The 12,916-nt window shown below is 39.3% G+C and overlaps 1 protein-coding gene across 13 annotated transcripts in view; it reads right to left on the bottom strand.

The window, feature by feature from the left end:
- Positions 1-12,916, bottom strand: part of faf (ubiquitin carboxyl-terminal hydrolase-like faf) — a 204,639-nt gene that overhangs the window by 29,031 nt on the left and 162,692 nt on the right. For all 13 annotated transcript variants that reach the window (XM_076210952.1, XM_076210955.1, XM_076210956.1 and 10 more), the window contains 4 exons: positions 6,126-6,261; positions 5,424-5,593; positions 346-471; positions 4-208 (listed from right to left, as the gene is read on the bottom strand). In XM_076210952.1, coding sequence (XP_076067067.1) covers positions 4-208; positions 346-471; positions 5,424-5,593; positions 6,126-6,261 — 637 coding nt within the window. The remainder of the gene's footprint in view (positions 1-3; positions 209-345; positions 472-5,423; positions 5,594-6,125; positions 6,262-12,916) is intronic.

Raw genomic sequence — 12,916 nt, 5'->3', positions numbered from 1 at the left:
TACTTGGACCATGCTTGAGGGAAAGGGGGAGTGGTTGAGGTGGATCTTGACGAGCACAGTGGGCAACTAACACGATGAGTTTGCTGAAGACCAGCCGAACTTCGGGTGATGGTGACTCAAGTAAATATTCAGGAAAACGATGGCGCTGACTGAAGAGTACGTGATGAGCAAACCAGGCGCGAGTGTGACGGGATGAACGAAGGTGTACCTATGGACGGCACAGTTATTAAAGTATTCCTATCTAGACAATTACCTACAAGCTCTATATTTAACACCCTAAGCGTAATCAAACTGTTTAGGATCCTTAGTCAATTCAAGATGAGGCAAAACCCTAAATAAACTAACCTGCAGAGCTTCATACCACTCCTGTGCTGGTCCTCTTAAGGCCTTCTTGGTGTGTAGCCCTACAGAAAACAGGAACTTGCTTGCCAACTGTGTACTCAGCATTGCAATTTCTTCACTATCACTAACCTGTGTAGCCAACCAAAGAGACAAAGGAAATCAACTATTAATATTTTCTAGTATCAACATAAGTGTATTAGGTGAATATTTCTACTAGTTGTACTGTATATTTCTAAGAGTAAATCAGAAATAAAACATCATTAACCATATTTCCTTTACAAAATAAAATACATACACACTATACTGTGGTATTGATGGCACAGTAACATACATACATTTACTAAGGGCTTTAATCCCCTAACAAGGAAGGTAGCCAAAGTCAAAAGGCATAATTCCACTCCCATCTATTTCATCCCTACCCACCCCTCCCTCTCTATTTGCTCCTTCTGGATGACAGGTCATCCCTGCATCTCACCCATTGCCCTGGGTCAGAAGCAATGCAGCAAGGTATAGCACATTCACAGCAAGGTTGCTCCATCCCCCCATACAAACAAAGAGAAGACAGAGAGAAATTCCTTTAGGCTACATCAAATGATTCACATTTAACCAATCCCTAACCCCCGATCCCCCATCCATTCCCTTCCATGCATCACAGGATCATCCATATACAACCATTCTCCACTCACCCCTATCTTCTGTTTTTTTCTTTTCTTCCTCAACAGACATTCCTCTCTTTCTCAACCCCCTTTTACCCCATCCATCCATCTCATCCTTGGTTGCCCCCTCCTGTTAACTCCATCCACCTTTGCCTTTCACACTTCTTTTACTCATCTTTCTTCACTCATTCTTTTCATGTGTCCAAACCATCCTAATACTCGTTCATAAAACCTAACCTATCTCCCAACTCCTTTTCCACCCCACTCTCCTCCTCATCTTGTTTCTTACACTATCCAGCCTAGTAACCCCCCACCATACTTCTCAGACATTTCATCTCACAAACATTTGAACTCATCCTCTCTTATATTCCATGTTTCTGACCCATACAGTGCTGTCAGCACAATCACCCCTTCATACAATTTCCTCTTAACATCCATTCCCAATGTCTAGGAATGTACATATACTTACATATACCAAAGGTTTTTTCTCCCTTACACAGGGGGTAGCCAAATAGAAAAAGGCATAGAAACTACTCCCACCCATTCCATTTCCTATATATTCCACTCCCGTCCACCCTCCTCCCTCTCTCCCATCCCGGCACCTCCTCGATGACGGGTCATTCCTGCATCCTGTCCACTGTCCTGGGTCAGAAGCAGTGTTGCAAAACACAGCACATCCACAGCCTAGGCCGATTCATAAATTCGGCAACCCCCCCCCCTGCAGAAAAGGAGAAGACGGGGAAAAATCCCTTCAGGCTGCATCAAATTTTTTCCCATATATACTTCCTCAGCCCCCCATCTCCCACCCACTACTCCTCATGCATCACAGCATCATCTATACACAACTCTTCTCCATTCACCCCTATCTTCTGTCCTCTCCCATCCTTCCTCCACAGACCTTCCTCTCTTTTGTAATACCCCTTTCACCCCATCCATCCATCTCATCCTATGACACCCCTTCACATTCACTCCCTCCACCTCCTCTACTAATCTTTCTTCACTCGTTCTCTCCATGCGTCCAAATCATCCCAACACTCTTTCATCAACCCCATCTACCAGCTCCCTTTCCACCCCTGTTCTCCTCCTCATCTCTCACTCCATCCAGCCCAGCAACCCCTATTATACCTCTCAGACATTTCACCTCAAACACATTCAAACTCCTTCTAACACATCCCTGACGAAGTCCCACCTTTACCTCAAACCATTCATTCTCTCCCTTTCTAATTCTAACACAAGCTCTACTACTCTCGTAAAAACTCTTGACTGCTCCCAACAACCCCCCTCCCATCCCACACATCTGTAGTACCCCTCACAGTGCCTCCCTGTCCACCCCATCATAAGCCCCCTCCAGATCCACAAAAGCCCAAAAAACATCCTTACCCTCCCCTATAGCCCTCCCACACATCTTACCACAAAAATCTGATCTACACAGCCCCCACCAACCACTCCCTCGGCTCCTCTCCCAATCCTCTCAATCAAGACCCTTGGGGCTTATTATGTTATATATTCTATCAGTTAGTTCTTCTTTACATTCTTTTACTATCCAACTTGTATTCCAACTGGGCTATGACATGAAGTTTCATTATTTGATCCATTATTTCTTTCCGTGTTACTCTTATTTCTGCCAGGGTTGTCATTTCTCTCTTCATCCTGATATTGTAGTTTTTCTCTAGTGAAAACAAACTAAGTGTTTGCTCCTAACTTTCGCCATTTCTGCATCTTCTGTGTATTCCATATTCTGTTGGCATAGTTTCACTATTTTTTTTTTTTTTTTTTTTTACATATCTATAGAATAGCTTTGGCTGTTCCTTACATTTTTTGATTTAAACGTCTTTTTCATATTTTCTTTTTTCTTCATTAAGCTCTTGCTCAGGCAGGGTGTTGCAGGTAAGGGTACAAAGAATGCTGACTATGGCCTCATTTGTCATCTATTCCAATGACATCTGCTTGTAACCACTTCAATTTCCTCTGTCCCTACTTGGCTAACAGGATGTGATGCAGGGGCATGATGAGCCAGCTGTCTCAGTTGTTCTGCTCAACATCCTGAAGATGTAGCCATATCAATCCTAAAAAGGCCTCTTTGTTGTCGTTGTCTTCCTCCTGAAATACCATTTCTGGCCAAAGCTTATGTCAACACCTCCGATCGGTAGACTGCTTTACATTCTTCCAAGTAACCATAGCAGCAAATAAAATATCCTTGATGTTGAAGTCCTTCTGAAACTGGGGCACATCAACATTGGTATTCACAAGCTCCTGAATAAAGTCACTCCTGTAGATATACTTAAAGTTCTTAATGATTCCCTGGTCTATCGGCTTAATAAGTGAAGTCACATTTGGAGGCAGGTAGGCAACAAAGATGTTATCTGAAACAAATTTGTGTGCACAAGGAAGAGCCCTGCTATTGTCAAGTATGAGAAGGACATTGTAATCTTCACTCAATCCCTGCTGACAATGATGCTCCTCCACTTCCACTACAAAGGCATGGTAGAACCACCACTTGAAAAGTTTTACTGTCATCCAGTCATTGCTGTTGGCATTATAATGGTCTGGCAAATGATGGACATTTTTAAATACCCTGGGTTTCTTAAATTTTCCAATCACAAGCAAGGTAAGCTTGTGGGTTCTAGTCACATTAGTACATGGAAGAATAGTAATCCAGTCCTTGTTGTGCTTGAATCTGATGGCCTCCTTTTCCTTGAATCCATCTGAAGTTGAGCTGGGCAAACAATGCAAAAAAAAGTGCTCTTTTGTCAGTGTTATAAACCTGGTCTGGGTTCACATTATGCTCAGATATGTGGCTTGAGAAAATTTCAGCATAATTTTCAGCTGCCTCATGATCCACTAAATAACGTTCACCCCTGATTTCCAGCTTCCTCATATCATAATGAATCTTAAAGTTGCACAGCCATCTGATGAAGAAGTTACATTCAGTTTCGATCTCCAAATCTGCCTGTAGCTTCTTGGCCTTCTTAATAAGCATAGGCCTGGTGACAGGTTTACCTTCAGAGCATTGAGTGGTTAACCCCTTCCATACGGTGCCGCACACGTAGGCGTCATGAGGAGCAAGTGGATTCGCGACGCTGCCATATCGGCGTCTTGATTATATTTATTGTAGTCGCCCCTGTGTTTTTACATTCTCCCAAATGCGCCCTGAATCCCATTCTCTGTGGTTTTCAAAATTCGCGGGTGAAAGAGAGAACGATCGATATAAGCGGCGACTATATTTTATGATGCGAATATTATTTCGTTACGTCACACGGCTGGCATTGGCTGCTGCCCGCGAGATTTAAGTTCCGTACTGAAGTGGTTAACCAAATGTAGAGAGCCTGATGCAATTCATCAAGCTTAGGTCTCTACAACAATGTCCTCTTGTCAATTAACAATGTAGGGTCTTCTGTGTTAGCAACAAAAGACAGGAGCTTGTCTTTCTGTTTTTTTAGGTCATACAGTGTCAATGAACTCGCACCAAATTCTGCCATTAACTGCATTGCCCAATGTTACTATTTAATTTTATTAACATGGCTTGTCAAAATGTGCAATTTTATCAAGACTGCTGTTGTATCAGACACTGGATAATTGAAACTTCACTGTACTTCTATTAATATCTCCCTGTCCACCCATTTACTGTTTCCTCCCTACCTTACTCATCCCCTTCACTCTTTTCAATTCCTTCCCAAACATTTTTTTATTATTTTCAAAACTGTCAAACTTCTACACCACTTTAGATTTGCTCTCTTGCTTGCCTACTTCTCCTTGCATTTTGCTTTTCCTCTTTTCTTTTTGTATCTTCCATATGATTCATTTGTTTTACTTTGCAAACATTGTGTCTTCTGAAGTCCATCCTCTGTCCATTGCAGTTGTATTACCTAACAAAGGCACAACTTAACAACACTGCAACCATGCAATACAAGGCTACTGGTCACTCCTACACAAGTACAACTATGAACTTATCTAAAATCACTTACAAGCCTAATACTATATCTTGACCAATACTCCAGGAAAATTTATGAAAACTCAGCTATAAATATATTTTTTTAGATATTTTGACGACAGACATGACAGACAAGAATGATAATATAACCTATAGCCAACTTCTTTGGTAACAAAAGCATCAATCTGTTGCCCCTGCTACTTTTTGCAAAAGTATGCCAGAAGTCATCCAACACATTTTTTTCTTTCTCAGCATTGTTTTGATAACAACAGTTTTTTTCTCTTGTTTGATTTAAACTTAAAAAATCTTTTCTTTATTGTATCATTCTGTAGAACATTGATGACTTGCTTAACTATTATTACTTTTTGATTACTTCTAAATCTGTTAAATGTATATTTTTTTTCAACAAACCATTGCTGCACTACATCATTTAGCACCCTGTATGTTTACAGATAAAACCTGATCCCTATAATACTACAGGCTTTACTACTTACCCTATCTTGAGGTGGCTGAAGGACAAATGGGTGGTTGGCGAGTATGAGCTTCTTCAGGAATTGGAAATACTCTGGTGAAAACTGTGATCTTGAGTGCATAAAACGTACATTTTGCCGAACCACTGACCGTTCAATGGCAGATGGCATTTTGATTAAACCAGGATGCTCAGCTGAAAAATAAAACAAAGTTAAATTGAGTTTAACTTAACAAGGCTCAACACATACATTAGTATAGCTACATAATGAAGACCATGGATGAATGGGGTGATGAGGGCCTTGGAAGCCACAAGGTGGTGGTGGTGGTGGTAGGTTAATCAATCAAGGTACCCACACTACCCATCATAGACATTTGTTATCCTTTCTACATTAACTTCTTGTGGATAAAGGTCATCCCTCTCCCCTGCCTACTGCTCTAGAGAAAAGCAATGAAGAAAGACAGAGCCTCCACAGTAAGGCCTGACAGTCAAAAGTGGTTTACCCCCACTGCTTCATTACATGGTGACCCTTCCCCCTCATCCACCAATTTACAAAAGGGTTGTCAACAAATATACATTTCACCTATTAACTAATGAACTTTTTTCAACTCCTAAACATTTAAAAATCCATAATTAGATATTCACAACATGTCTTCAACCTGATGTTCCTACACTTAAAGAAATGTTTTAGACATCTTATTTTTCATTCAATTATGAAGATACTCACCAAGGCTCAATTCAGTTATTGAGTTGCAGAGATTCTCCTCCTCAACATCTGTGCGTGTATAAAACAAAAGGTATGCATTCCACCATCGTTTCTGTCTTCGGTAACTGACTCGCTTCATGATGTTGTCAAACACTTGCTGGAATGTAATTCAGTAAAATGTAAGAATGCCTTAAACATCAAGGCTAGATTCATTTGACATACTACCAAATTCACATTCTATTCATATCTTATTCACAAGTTTACCATATATACCCTAGTAGAAGTCAATACTCTATTTGGAGAAAAATAGTAATTTCACTTATATTCATTTACATACCAACATAAATAAAATAAAATAATCTGTTGCCCCAGTTTTCTCTTATAGGAGACATGTGGCCCTCATGGCCCTCAGGAAATGATCTATGTCCTCTGGTTCTGGCCTAAGTCACTCAGTGACTTGTTACTGTTACTGTTGTGCTAGTGTCTGGGTTGAGTGAGTGAATGAGCATAGTCCAAGGTGTGCTTTGTCTCCTAAGTGGTGGCTGCATCTGGGGAACTGGGGACTGTTGACAGGCTGATTGTGTGTTAGTACTATTTCAGTGTATAGTGGTGATTTTAATGCAGGCATCCCAATGCTATTCTTGATTGTTTTGGGAGTCATTTCTCTGTTGGACTGATTTCTGGGCAAATCAGATGAAATAGAATTTGGCACTTTACTTATCTACCTAGTTGTATTATATAGGAAGAGGGCTATGTTTGTAGTGACCCGTCTTTGTATCTTTCAGCATCAAGTTTGTTCTTAAAATCTTGTTTAGTTTTTGCACTCTGTTGCCTCATCCAATTTGTTCCAGATATCTACTACTCTGTGTGGGAAACTATTCTTTTTCAGATCTCTTCTATAACTATCCTTTTTGAGTTTCTTTTCATGTCCCCTTGTTTTTCACTTATCCCATTTTAATAAATCTTCTCTGTTGAGGACTTCCATCCCTTTCATAATTCTGTAAATGGTTAGTAGATCTCCTCTTTCTCTTCTTTGTTTCAGGGTTGGTAGTTCCAGTTTGGACAATCTTTGTTTGTATGTCAATTTAGAGTGTGTTGGTGCCATCTTTGTCATTGCACTTTGGATTCTTTCTAATTTCTTTATATTCTTTTTTTGTACTGGGTGCCCATAGCGTCGCAATATACAGGTAAACGTCGACTTACGATGGCATTAGGTTTGGATAGAGCCATCGTAAGACGATCTCATCGTAAGTCGATCCCCACTCTGTTCCGTGGTCACTGTACCTAGCCTACCTGTATATTAACCACCAGAGATACTGAATATAGCCTATTAAACATGTACAGTAGTTTATTTAATCATTTTTATCCTTTTTACCATATTCAAACACTATAATATGTATTTTCAGTACGGGACTTAAATCTCGCGGGCAGCAGCCAATGCCAGCCGTACGACGTGACGTAATAATACTCGCATCATAAAATATAGTCACCGCTTATATCGATCGTTCTCTCTTTCACCCGCGAATTTTGAAAACCACAGAGAATGAATCATTTGAGAGAATGTAAAAACACAGGGGCGACTACAATAAATATAATCAAGACGCCGACATGGCAGCGTCGCGAATCCACTTGCTCCTCATGACGCATACGTGTGCGGCACCGTATGGAAGGGGTTAAATTATCATATCGTCGTCGTCGTCGTCGTCATCGTAAAGTCGAACAATCGTAAGTCGCGGCCATCGTAAGTCGACGTTTACCTGTACTCCAGTCTTGGTCTTATCAGTGTGACTAATATTTTCTTAACCATTTCCTTATCCAAATAGTCAAAGGCCACTTTCATTGATCTCAGTAAATTGAAGGACTTTCCGATTATTTTGTTGATATGCTTGTCTGGTGACATGTCTTTGCTGATAATTACTCCTATGTCCCTTTCTGACCTAAATTTTTATATTTCTTTTGTACCAATTTTATATTGCCCTGATACTTTTTTTTTTTTTTTTTTACTTTTTCCAAACTCCATTATACATTTCTTGATGTTGAAGTTTACTTCCCACTTTTGACTCCATTCCCAGACTTTATCCAGGTCATTCTGTAGTGATTCAGTCTTCCATTGTACTTTCTATAGTAGTTTTGCATCTGCAAAGAAGTTCATACAACATTCCACACCTTCATCCATGTCATTTATATGTATAAGATACATTATCAGAGCCAATACAGAAGCTTATGGGACTCCACTTATTTCTTCCCAGGTCGAGTTTTTGTCTCCAAATAGCACCCTCATTTTTCTCATGTTCAAAAAATATTCCATTTCAATAACTATCCTTGTACTCAACCTATTATTTAGCATTATTTTGATTTTTCTTAGTAGCTTTTTGTGTGGTACTTTATCAAATGCTTTTTGTAAATCTAGGAAAGCACAATCAGCCCATCAGTCCCTTTCTTTGCATTATTTCTATTAGTCTCGAGTAAAAGCAAATCAAGTTAGTGGCATATGATCTTCTGTGTCTAAAAGCCAAATTGTTTTGGATTAATTATATCATTCTCTGGTTTCTCTACTGCCAGATAGCTGAAGCAGGATCAGAGGAAGTTAGTGACAGAGTTTGGGAAAGTGTGTAAAAGAAGGAAGTTGAAGATAAATGTGGGTAAAAGTAAGGTGATGAGATGTACGAGGGGTGTAAGTAGCAGCAGACTAGAAGTGAGTATTAAGGGGGAGAGACTGGAGGAAGTGGATAGTTTTAGATACTTGGGTGTGAAGGTGGCAGGAATGGGAGGAGTGGGGGTGGAGGTAGAATGTAGATTGAGAGAAGTGAGTAAAAGCCTTGGTGGTCTAAAAAGTGTAAGGAAAAATAGACATTTGGGAATGGATGCTAAGAGGAGATTGTATGAAGGAGTGATTGTACCAACAGCACTGGATGGGGCAGAAACATGGAACATAAGTGAGGAAGAGAGAAGGAGTTTGAATGTATTTACCTAGTATTTACCTAGTTGTAAGTGAAGAAAGACTAGTAAAAGAGGTATGGAAGGCAGATGTGGAGGGAGTGAACATGAGGGGACGTCCTAGGATGAGGTGGATGGATGGGGTGAAGGGGGCTTTGGGGAAGAGGGGAATGTCTGTTGAGGAAGGAAGGGAGAGGACGGAAGACAGAGGTGAGTGGAGAATGGTTGTATATGGATGATGTTGTGACTGCATGAGGAGGAATGGGCGGGGGGTCGGGTGGGGGGGGGGGGGTTAGTATGTGTGAGTAAATTTTGACGCAGCCCGAAGGGATTTCTCCCCGTCCTCTCCTTATATGCAAAGGGGGACGGAGAGGGGGGGTCGCCGATTAAATGAAGCGGCCTTGCTGTGGATGTACTGTGTCTTGCGACACTGCTTCTGACCCAGGGCGGTGGGCAGGGTGCAGGGATGACCCGTCATCCAGGAGGTGCTCAGATGAGAGGAAGGGTGGGAGGGGTGTGGAGTGTATTTAGGGATGAAATGGGTGGGAGTGTTTTTATGCCTTTCCCTTTTTGGCTACCTCCCTTGGAAGGGGGAAAAAGCCTTGGTATATGTATGTATGTATGTATGTAATATACGAGAGGGGAGCTATGCTGTCTTTGTATCTCTCTGCATCAAGTTTTGTCTTAAAATCTTGTATAGTGTTTCCACATATTGTTTTGTTGTCTAAATTGTTCCAAGTATTAATCGCTCTGTGTGGGAAACTGTTCCTTTTCCAAGTTTTTTCTATAGCTATCTTTTTACAGTTTTTTTCCGTGTCCTCTCGTTTTACCATTGTCCCACACTAACAGGTCGTTCCTGTCTAAAACTTCCATACCTTTCATTATTCTGTAGATAATCAGCAAATCTCCTCTTTCTCTTCTTTGTTCCAGTGTTGGTAGGTTCAGTTTGGATAGTCTTTGCTCATATGTCAGTTTGGCGAGAGTCAGTGCTAGTTTGGTTGTTGCTCTTTGTAATCCTTCTAGTTTCTTAATATTCTTTTTGGTGCTGGATGTCCAAAGTGATGCTGCGTACTCAAGTTTGTCTTATTAGTATAGTTAGTATTTTCGTTATCATTTCTTCATCCATTTAAGTAAATGCCACTTTGATTGACCTCAATAAGTTGTAGGTTTCTCCGAATATTTTATTTATATGCTTATCAGGTTTCATGTCCTTTCCAATCATCACTCCAAGATCTTTTTCAGAGTTTGCTTTTTTATTTTTTCTTCTCCAATTCTGTATTCTTTTGATATTCTGTTTTTACTCTTTCCAAATTCCATTATACTGCATTTCTTTATATTAAATTTCACTTCCCACTTTTGAGTCCAATTCCATATCGTGTCCAGATCTTGTTGCAATGAGTTGCAGTCCTCTTCCGTTTTTACCTTTTTAAGTAATTTTGCATCATCTGCAAAAAAATTCATATAGCACTCCACGCCTTCATTCATGTCATTAATGTATACGGCGAACATGATCGGGGCCAGTACCGATCCTTGCGGGACACTGCAAGATGAGGTGTCTGAGAAGTATGATAGGGGTTACTAGGCTGGATAGAGTGAGAAATGAGGAGGTGAGGAGGAGAACAGGGGTGGAAAGGGGGTTGGGAGATAGGGTGGATGAAAGAGTATTGGGATAGTTTGGACACATGGAAAGAATGAGTGAAGAAAGACTAGTAAAAGAGGTGTGGAAGGCAGATGTGGAAGGAGTAATATGAGGGGGTGACCTTGGATGAGATGGATGAATGGAGTAACAGGGGCACTGGGGAAGAGGGGAATGTCTGTTGAGGAAGGATGGGAGAGGATAGAAGATGGGTGAATGGAGAATGGTTGTATATGGATGATGATGTGAAGTATGAGGTGGAATGGATGGGGGCTGAAGGAGTATGCATGAGAAAATTTGACACAGCCCGAAGGGAGACTGGTCTATAGTTAGTTGGATTTTCCTTGTCCCCCCTTTATATATTGGTACAATATTTCCATTTTTCCAATTTTGTGGTACCTTTCCTTCTTTGAGTGAGTAATCAATTATCTTGTATATTTTGTCCGTTAGTTCATTCTTTAAACATCCAATTAGCAATTCCATCCAAACCGTATGATTTTGTGATGTCAAGGTTTATTATTTGGTCCCTTATTTCCTTCTATGACACTTATTTCTTTCATTGGGGGTGATCTTTCTGTCCTTCATCCCAATTTTGTGTACTTTCAATTGTGAATATTTATTCAAAATATTTGTTCATAATTTTAGCCATTTCTACATGTTCTCTATATTCATCATTCCCTTGATGCAGTTCCACTATTTCTTGTTCGTCTTTTAGTTTACCATTCACATACCTGCAGAATAGTTTAGGTGGGTCCTTGCATTTTTCTATTTTGTCTTTTTCATAGTTTCTCTTTTCTTCCCTGAGTATTTTTACATATTCATGTCTTAGTTTGATATATGTTTGCCACTTAATCTTTTTTTCTTTTTGTCCATCTTTTCCAAGCTTTGTCTCTTCTATCTTTAGCCTCACTACACTTTTCGTTGTACCAGCATTTAATGTACACCCTTTCTTGCTTCTGCTTTGGTATATATTTGTCTATTCCCTCTTTATAAATTTCTTTCAATATGTTCCATTTCTTTGTACATTAGGCCTCCTTTTCTACGTTTCTTATATCTTCTCAAATATTTTTTTTTTTTTTTCTTTTAGTTCGAACTCTACTTTTATATGGTCACTCTTCTTAATTGGTGTTTTGTATTCCATTTTATCCACAATTTCAGGCTCCAACATAAATATTAAATCTAGTCTCAATGGTTCTTCATTGTTTCTATATCTGGTATTTTCCTTTACCCAGTGAGTCAATGTGTGTTCAATGGTCACATCTAGTAGTCTACTTCCCCAAAGGTCTTCTCCACCTTTCACTATATTTTCTTCCCAACATATACTTCTGAGTTAAAATCACCCATAATTACTATGTTTCCTCTTTCTTTCAGTAATTCAATTAATGCATGCTTTGTGTCCTCCAACATTTTGGAATGATCACTCTCTGTCCAATACAGTGTGTTTGGGGGCACATGTATTACTAAAAATTTTCTACTTTTCATGTCACTGTTTTCAAATTTTATCATAAGTTCCACATTATTTTTTCCTTCTGTTATCTTTGCCACATTTAATTAAGCCTTTCTTAGTAAAATACATGACTCCTCCACCCTGTTTCTCCTTTCTATTTTTCATTCAATGGTTGTATTAGGTGGTTGTGGACCTTTTAATTTTGTCTCCACAATTCCCATTATGTCTGGTTTCTCTACTGCCAGATAATTGTTTAATTCATTTAGTCCTGAAAGCATGCCATCTATGTTGGTATACATTATTTCTAATTTTTCCTTTCTTCTCCTTTTTTATTTGTTTCCTTTTTTTTATATATCATTTTCTCAGCCTCAGGTTACTCTCCAAAATACTCATTCTTTTCAGTATCTGTTCTTCTCTCATTTTTTCATTTTCTTCATTTCTTAGTGTCTTTTCTCTCTTTTTCTTCATTGCTCATTTATTTTATTCATACATTTTTGTCATTTTCATTATTTGCCAGCTTTGCTATTTTTGAATTTCTGTTATCATTTGAGATCTTAGTTTGATTTTTAGTGGTCTATAATTTTTTTTCTTTGGAGTACTGTCCCATCCTATGTACTTCTATTTCTTTGTCCATTATTTGTCCCTCCTCTTGTATCTCTTTCAGAATTTCTTTTGCAATTTCTTTCTTCTTTTTCTCTTTGGTATTTAGGCACATTTTCTTTAATACCATAAAGTACAATGCACTTCTTTTATCCGTGTCTCGGACCCAATTCTTTTTTCTTAATTACTTCA

Source organism: Oratosquilla oratoria, chromosome 28 (genome assembly GCF_046742065.1).
Source record: "Oratosquilla oratoria isolate Oo_2021 chromosome 28, ASM4674206v1, whole genome shotgun sequence".
NCBI lineage: Eukaryota > Metazoa > Arthropoda > Malacostraca > Stomatopoda > Squillidae > Oratosquilla > Oratosquilla oratoria.
The sequence above is the reverse complement of the archived record's forward strand: the minus strand, read 5'-3'. Positions and strand labels throughout refer to the sequence as shown.